At 51.5% G+C, this 8,227-nt stretch overlaps 1 protein-coding gene across 1 annotated transcript in view; it reads left to right on the top strand.

Moving 5' to 3' along the window:
- Nucleotides 1-1,822: 1,822 nt before the first annotated feature.
- The window catches only part of LOC107300152 (protein KIAA0100-like), a gene marked incomplete at its 3' end in the record, with an annotated part of 77,893 nt that continues 71,488 nt past the window's right edge, over nt 1,823-8,227 (top strand). Inside the window, 5 exon segments of the mRNA XM_029286946.1 lie at nt 1,823-1,893; nt 3,944-4,073; nt 6,723-6,767; nt 7,144-7,262; nt 7,537-7,597. Of these exon segments, the coding sequence (XP_029142779.1) occupies nt 1,823-1,893; nt 3,944-4,073; nt 6,723-6,767; nt 7,144-7,262; nt 7,537-7,597 (426 nt within the window).

Below are 8,227 nucleotides of genomic sequence, written 5' to 3'. Positions count from 1 at the left end.
CTGGCTGACTGGGTGGCCAACCACTCCAGGAACAGTTCTTTGGGAAAGGGGCTGCAGGGCACGTTTAACAGGAGATGGGCAGCAAATACGTTTCACCATGAATAAATAAAAATGGATGGATGGATACACAGGTAGACACCGGTGGGTGGGTGGGTGGATAGATGGATATGTACATATGATGGATAGGAATTAGAACATTGATACAGAGATACATACATACATAGATATGCAGAGATATATAAAAATGGATGGAGAGATAGAAATACCTAGATAAATGATATAGATCAGGGGTAGTCAGCCTTGGCTCTTTTATGACTCGTGGACTTCAATTCCCAGAATTCCTGAGCCAGCTTAGCTGGCTCAGGAATTCTAGGAGTTGAAATCCACGAGTCATAAAAGAGCCAAGGTTGACTACCCCTAATATAGATGATGGGTGGATAGATAGATAGACAGACAGACAGACAGAGAGATGGGTGGGTGGATAGATGGATATGTACATATAATGGATAGGAATTAGAATATCATACAGAGATACATACACAGATATGCAGAGATATATAGAGAGAAAATGGATGGAGAGATAGAAATACTGTCCTAGATAGATGATAAAGATAGATGATGGGTGGATAGATAGATACAGTGCTTTTTTTCTATATATAAAAAAAGGTGCCGGAGATCAAGGAGAGAAGCAACCTAGAACTAAGGAGAAACTTCCTGACAGTGAGAACAATTAACCAGTGGAACAACCTGCCTCCAGAAGCGGTGAATGCTCCAACAGTGGAAGTTTTTAAGAAGAGACTGGACAGCCATTTGTCTGAAATGGTGTAGGGTTTCCTGCCTGAGCAGGGGGTTGGACTAGATGACCTCCAAGGTCCCTTCCAACTTTATTATTATTATTATTATTATTATTATTATTATTATTATTATTATTATTAACTCACACACGTCATACAAACCGCCTTGCCTACCCTACAAGGTTCCATCCAAAAAAGGTGCCGGAACTCCGTTCTGGGAGTTCTATGAGAAAAAAAGCCCTGGAGATAGATAGATGGATAGATGGATAGATATGGGTAGGTGGATAGATATGAATAGATAATAGATAGAGAGAAAGAGATAGATTGATAGATGATAGATAGAAAATAGAATAGAATTTGAATTGAATTGGAAGGGACCCTGGAGGTCTTCTAGTCCAGCCCCCTGCTCAAGCAGGAAACCCAATACCATCTAAGACACAGAGGAGTCACGTGCCTTTTCTTTCTCAACCTGGGGCCTTTGAATGTGCGCGGACTTCAACTCCCAGAATGCCCCGGGCCAACCACGTGACGCTTCTAAGGCGCCCGCGTTGCCACACGCCGGCCTTGAAGGCAGCTCCTTCTGCGCGCCGTCCAAGCGGGGGACTCGCTTTCCCGGCAAGCTCTAGGCGAGTTTTCGCCGCGCGTGCGCAGTACGGACCCCTGCCTCTAAAGGCGGGGAGCGACAACCCGGCGCCCGCCGGAAACTGTAAGAGAGGGGGGGGAACAAAATCCCCGCCCCCGCCCCTGCATTTGCCCAATAGAGGGGCTTCCCCGCAGCTGATCCCGCCCTCCAGCGAGGCTGGCCCCGCCCTCCAGCGGCGCGAGGCTGTAGAGGCGGGCCCTTCCTGGGAGGTCGCGGCTTCCACGCCCCGCCCCTCCTTTGCGCCCGCCAATGGCTGCGCCGAACGGCCGCCCGCTCCCGCTCCGCCTTCTCCCCCCCCTCTTCCTCCGCGCGCGCTCCCGCTGGCCCCGCCCCAGACGCCGCCGGTGACGGGCGGTTGGAGCGCGCCCCCCTCGCGCCCCCCCCCATGGCGGTCCCTGTGCTGGGCGCCCTCCTGCTGGTGCTGCTGGTGCTGCTGGGCGGCCTCTGCCTGGGCAGGTAGGCTGGGGGGGGGCTCTCCCCCTCCCTTCGCTTGCCCCCCCCTTCCCGGCACGGAGGGACCCCCCCGCGTCNTGGGGGCGCCTGGCCAGGGTCTCCCCCCCCCGCCCTTCCTGCCACCTGTCTCCACCTGTGGGTCCTCTTCCCCCCTCCCCTCTGGGTCCTCCCCCCCCACTGCCCCTGTTGGAGGGGGCCTCTGAGGAGGAGGGGGCCTCTGAGGGCGTGCAGAGGGTCTGCTGGCACCCCGGCTTTGGAGGAGGTGGGGGGCACCGGCTGCAGGGGGTTGGCCCCCCAGGCTTTGGCTGGCTCCAGCCCGGGAAGGAGGGAGGGGGGGGTTGCTTGGGAGCAGAAGGTGGGTGGGGAGGGGAGATGGGGCACCCGGTGGTGCTTAGGCAGGGGTCTCCCCCCCTGGGCTGCTTTTAAGACGGGTGGACTTCAACTCCCAGAATTCCCCAGCCGGCATAATTAAGACCAGGAAGCAGGGCTGGCTGGGGAATTCTGGGAGTTGAAGTCCACCCGTCTGGGCTTGTCTACAGCTGTTCCTGCAGCCTCCAGGCTACTCTAAAGTTGGAGCAGATGAAGGGGGGGCGCTCCCCTTCCCTGTCCCTGCCTCTTTGTTGCTTCCAGGTGGAGCTCAGTTTACGACAGTGTTTCTCAACCTTGACCATTTTAAGGCATGTGGACTTCAACTCCCAGAATTCCACAGCCAGCATTGCTGGCTGTGGAATTCTGGGAGTTGAAGTCCACATGCCTTAAAATGGTCAAGGTTGAGAAACACTGGTTTACGACCAGACAGAGCCCCAAATTTCCATTGCTAAGCAAGGCTGTTGTTAAGTGAGCTTTGCCCCGTTTTACGACCTTTCTTGCCGGAGTTGTGAAGCAAATCAGTGCAGTTAAATTAGTCACACGGTTGTGAAGTGAATCCGGCTTCCCCATTGCTTGTCACAAAAGGGGGTCACATGACCCCGGGACGCTGCAAGCGTCATAAATATGAGTCAGTTGCCCAAAGAAGAGCCTGAATATTGATCACATGACTGGGGATGCGGCTACGGTCGTAACTGTGAAAAACGGTCATGCCGCTTTTTTTTCAGGGTCGTAATTTTGAACGATCACTAAACGAATGGTTGTAAATCAAGGACTACCTGTCCTGAATTAAGAAAACAAAGTGGTGGGCAAAAAATCAACTGTGCATCGTTTATTGTCACCTTACTTTTAGAATAGAATAGAATTAGAATTAGAATAGAGAATAAAATATAGAATAGAATATAGAATAGAATTAGAATTAGAATAGAATTGGAATTAGAATTAGAATAGAGAATAAAATATATAATAGAATAGAATTTAGAATAGAATGGAATAGAAAATAAAATAGAGAATAGAGAATAGAATAGAGAATAGAATAGACAATCGTTTATTGTCACCTTGCTTTTAGATTAGAATTAGAATTAGAATTAGAGCTGGAAGGGACCTTGGAGGTCTTCTAGTCCAGCCTCCTGTTCAAGCAGGAGCAGAAATTTTCATGAGAAGAGATTGGACAACTAGGTCTCCTGCTTGTGCAGGGGGCTGGACTAGATGACCTCCAAGGTCCCTCCCAACTCTTGTTATCCTGTTAATTAATTTTTTTATGACTTGTGGACTTCAACTCCCAGAATTCCTCAGTCAGCATGCCTAGCTGAGGAATTCTGGGAGTTGAAGTCCACAAATCATAAAAGGGCCAAGTTTGAAAACCCTGTTCTAACCTAATGTTTCTCAACTTTGGCAGCTTGAAGATGGGTGGACTTCAACTCCCAGAATTCCTCAGCCAGCTCTGTTGGCTGGGGAATTCTGGGAGTTGAAGTCCACTCATCTTCAAGCTGCCAAAGTTGAGAAAAGTTGCTTTGACCTTTTATTGGCAGTGCTTCAAGCTGTTTTCCAGACATGTTCTGAGTTCAAAATGTGCCCCTTTTATGTTTGGAGAAGGAGAGGAGGAGCAGCTGCGTCTGGCCATTGAGTTAAATGACCCCTTCTGGCCCTGTTAGTTAAAGGATTCCCTGGTCTGTCCTCCCTGTAGGTGGCTCCTGTACATACTGATTACCAACTGGTGCCGGCGGCGTCTCCAGGCCGAGCTGAAGATCCAGTCCTTCTGGGTTTGGGGGATCCAGAATCTCAGCTTGAAGTTTCAAGAAGAGCAGCAGACGGTGGTGAGTAAGGAGCGTCTTGTCTCCTGAGGAGCAAGACTTAACCCAACTCCGGTCAAGCTCTCCCTGGGTTTCTCCTCTCTCTGGGAGAGAGCGCACGGTCGTATTGCGCGAGATAAGCCAGGAGTAAACACAGTAAACAGTGGTCTATAGTAAATGGTGGTTTATCTTACACTATCTACAATATATACCAGGAACAATATACATACATGTGCTAATACAGCAGGATCCAACAAACCACAGTTACAGCAGGCAACGGAAGAGAGAGAACACCTCAGCAGAGCCTTCCCTTTATACCAAGGCTCTTAAAGAGACACAGACCCTGATGGGTCTTAAAGAGAGACAGAGCCTGCTGGCTCTTAAAGAGACAGACCCTGCTGGCTCTTCAAGGGACACAGACCCTGCTGGCTCTTCAAGAGACACAGACCCTGCGGAGTTATTCCCATCATTACATCTTACATTACATAAGCTGGTTAGCTGTTAAATCACCTCTGGGCAGATCCCTGCAATGACACCATAATTCTATTATTTATTCATTTATTATTGCATGTATGTGCCAACCCATCTCACTGTTGAAGCGACTGCATTGTTATGGCAAGGATTATTTTGGGGTGCTGGAAGGTGGGCCGGTGATCATTTGTTCTGCAGGACAGGGGTTGTGTAGGTTCTCTGTAGCCCCCCCCCCCATGTAAAACGATGTTGAGACTCTGGAAAGAGTGCAGAGAAGAGCCACAAAGGTGATTAGGGGACTCGAGGCTAAAACATATGAAGAATGGTTGTTGGAATTGGGTAGGCCTAATTTCATGGAAAGAAGGACCAGGGGTCACATGATAGCAGCCTTCCAATATTTGGGGGGCTGCCACAAAGAAGAAGGCATCAACTTATTCTCCAAAGCACCTGAAGGCAGGATAAGAAGCGACGGATGGAAACTCATCAAGGAGAGAAGCAACCTGGAACTACGGAGAAATTTCCTGACAGTCAGAACAATTAACCAGTGGAACTCCTTGCCTCCAGAAGTTGTGGGTGCTCCATCACTGGAGGTTTTTAAGAAGAGATTGGTCAACTGTTTGTCTGGAATGATATAAGGTTTCCAGCTCAAACAGCGAGTTGGACTAGATGACCTCCAAGGTCCCTTCCAACTCTGTTATTCTGATCTACATAATAATTATTATTATTAATAATAATAATAATAATAATAATAATAATAATAATAATAATAATAATAATAATAATAATAATAATAATGTTGGAAGGGACCTTGGAGGTCATCTAGTCCAACCCCCTCATTAATCAGTGGAACGGACGTTGCCTTCGGAAGTTGATGGTGCTCCAACACTGGAGGTTTTCCAGAAGAGACCGGACAGGCATTTGTCTGGAATGACCTAGTCCAGGGCTTTTCAACCTTTTCACCCATTGTGCCACTTTTAGGATATGGCAACATCCGAGTACCACCAGTCGCCTAGCAAGGGGTCAAAAACTCGATGACCCCCCCAAAAGGAAAAAAGTGATAAAGTACAGGTAGTCCTCGACTTACAACAGTGCGCTTAGTGACTGTTCAAAGTTACAAGGGCACTGAAAAAAGTGCCCCCCCCAAGCCACAGCCGAGCAAGACACCTGCCTGCCCGCCCGGCCGCGCTCTTCCTCCTGTCCGAGGTTTTCATTGTTGTGAGCATTTCTGTTGAGGATTGGCAGCGGGGGTGGGGTGGGGGGGTGTTTGGTTTTTATTCCCCCCCCCCCCCGTCTGCTGGGTGGTTGCAGCAGGTTTTGGTCACTTCCCATGACCCTGGGACACTGTGACCGTCATAAATATGAATCGGTTGCCAAACATCGGAATGTAAATCACAAGACCCTGGAGAGGCTGCAACAGTCCAGCTGATCGGCGCTTCTTCTGGGCTCAGCAGAAACGCCAGGATCAGTGCTGAGGTCCAGCTGGAGCCTGGCGCTGATCCTGGCGCTTCCGCTGAGCCCTGACAGCCCCGAAGAAGCGCCGATCAGCTGGAAAGTGGCGCTGATCCTGGCGCTTCCGCTGAGCCCTGACAGCCCTGCAGCTCCAGCCGTCTCTGGCTCAGGCTTGTGCGGTGCTGCCTCCGGTTCAGCTCATTCCCCTCCCCCGCTACCACTTTTCTAGGATGGTCGCGTACCACCTGCCAGGTGCCAATGGACCACAGGTGGTCCCCGTACCACTGGTTGAAAAGCCCTGGCCTAGGGCAGGGATGTCCAACTTGAAGACTTGTGTCCATGGAGATTCTCCGTCGTCCAGGTCCTGGTTGTCCCAAAGGACGAGCTGCTTGGAGGAGAAGCAAAACGTCTTCAGACACAACAAGAAAATCCCGTTGTCTCTTGAAAAAGTTCCTTTGGGTTTAAGACTTGTGGACTTCCAACTCCCAGAATTCCCCATAGTCTTTAAAGTCAACAATTTCCAAGGTTGGATATCCTTGGTCTAGGGCAGGGGTAGGCAACCTTGGCTCTTGGGGAAAGGGAGAGGTTTCCAAGCTGAGCCATGCTGGCTCAGGAATTCTGGGAGTTGAAGTCCACGAGTCAAAAAAGAGCCCAGGTTGCCTGCCCTTGGTTTAGGGTTTCCTGCGCAAGCAGGGGGTTGGACTAGAAGACCTCCCATGGTCCCTTCCAACTCTTGTTGTTCTGTTCTTTCAGGAGATTGACAGCATCTGGATCTCCAGCAGGCTCCTGAACAATGATGTGCCGTAAGTCTCCAGGGCGTCTTGGGGGTCTTCTGGGCTCTGGGTGTTGAAAGGGGCGGCCTCCCCCGCCCCCCAGCCTCTCACCTGGGACTCTTCTTGGGGAGCAGTCCCCCCTCAGGAGGTGGACCCTGGTTGCCTTCTGGGGAGGACCCAGCTGGGACAGCCAGAAATATCCCTCTCAACTTAATAAATAAACAATAAATGCACGTGGGAAGTTTTGCGCTTCTGGTTGAAGACTACTTTACCCATCGTGCTGTCTTCTAGAAATCCCAGAGTTCCCAGCCAACTTTCTTGGGGTGTCAAATTGGGAAGAAATTGGGNTCCCTTGGCCGGCGCTGCCCACCATCTCCCTCCCCTCTCTGCTCCCCCCCCAGCTCTGCTCCTTCCACGTGGACTCGGTCAACGTGATGGTGCTGCACGTGGCCGCCTCGGAGTCTCTGTGGCACGTCCAGGTGTCCAGGTCCCAGGTCCTGCTGGGCTGTGACGGCAGGAGGTGAGTCTCGCGGCTGGGATCCTTCCCGAAGGCCCCTCTGGGGAGGAATAGGGCGGGGGGGGAGCGGCTGCATGGGGACCCCCTTTGGGCAAGCAAGGGGGGCCCGGCTGGAGTCCTGGGGAGGGGGCCCCTGTTCCACCCCACGCAGGGCCAATTCCTGCTCCGTCCTGGAGCGGGACTGGAGGGTTGGGGCTGTGTGCGGCTGGGGTGGGGGGTGGGGGTCTTTGCATCCGATGCCTCCTGCTGCTCTGAGCTGCTCTCCCCCCCCCCCCAGTGTGGCCTGTGAGCTGACCTGCGGCCAGGTGAACAGCAAGGTGCTCAAGAGCAGCCAGCAGGTAAGGGAGGCCGGGACCCCCGAGCCTGCCTTCAAGTGTGCCGTCCGGGTTAAAGCTTATTTTGTATTTACTTACTTACTTACTCAATTTTTATGCCGCCCACCTCCCTTATAAGGTGACTTTTGGTTGCTATAATGGGAAAGAAACAACATCCAGGGATTCTTGGTCACCGGGCTGAGAACCATGGGGTGGGATGGCACCCAGGAAGCCCTCCCCCCCACCCCTTAACGAACATTTCATGTCCACTTTAACGATCCTTGCCTATTCAGTTTTTTCTTTTTAACTTTTTATTTGTACACTGCCAAGAGTCCCTCTGAGAGGGAAATGTGATTGATAGGTAAGTAGGCAGGTAGTAGGGAGGGACAGTGGGAGAGAGAGAGGGAGAGAGAGGATGGATGGGTGGGTGGGTGGATGGGTGGATGAATGGATTAAGGAAGGAAGGAAAAGATGGATGGATGGATGGATGGATGGATGGATGGACGGACGGACGGACGGACGGACGGACGGACGGACGGACGGACGGACGGACGGATGAATGGATGGATGAATGGAGGAAGGAAGGAAGGAAGGAAGGAAGGAAGGAAGGAAGGAAGGAAAGGATGGATAGGTGGGTGGGTAGGTGGGTGGGTG

Source organism: Protobothrops mucrosquamatus, unplaced genomic scaffold (genome assembly GCF_001527695.2).
Source record: "Protobothrops mucrosquamatus isolate PMUCROS unplaced genomic scaffold, P.Mucros_1.0 scaffold6267, whole genome shotgun sequence".
NCBI lineage: Eukaryota > Metazoa > Chordata > Lepidosauria > Squamata > Viperidae > Protobothrops > Protobothrops mucrosquamatus.
Note: the sequence above shows the minus strand (reverse complement) of the source record. Positions and strands in the feature narration are given on the sequence as shown.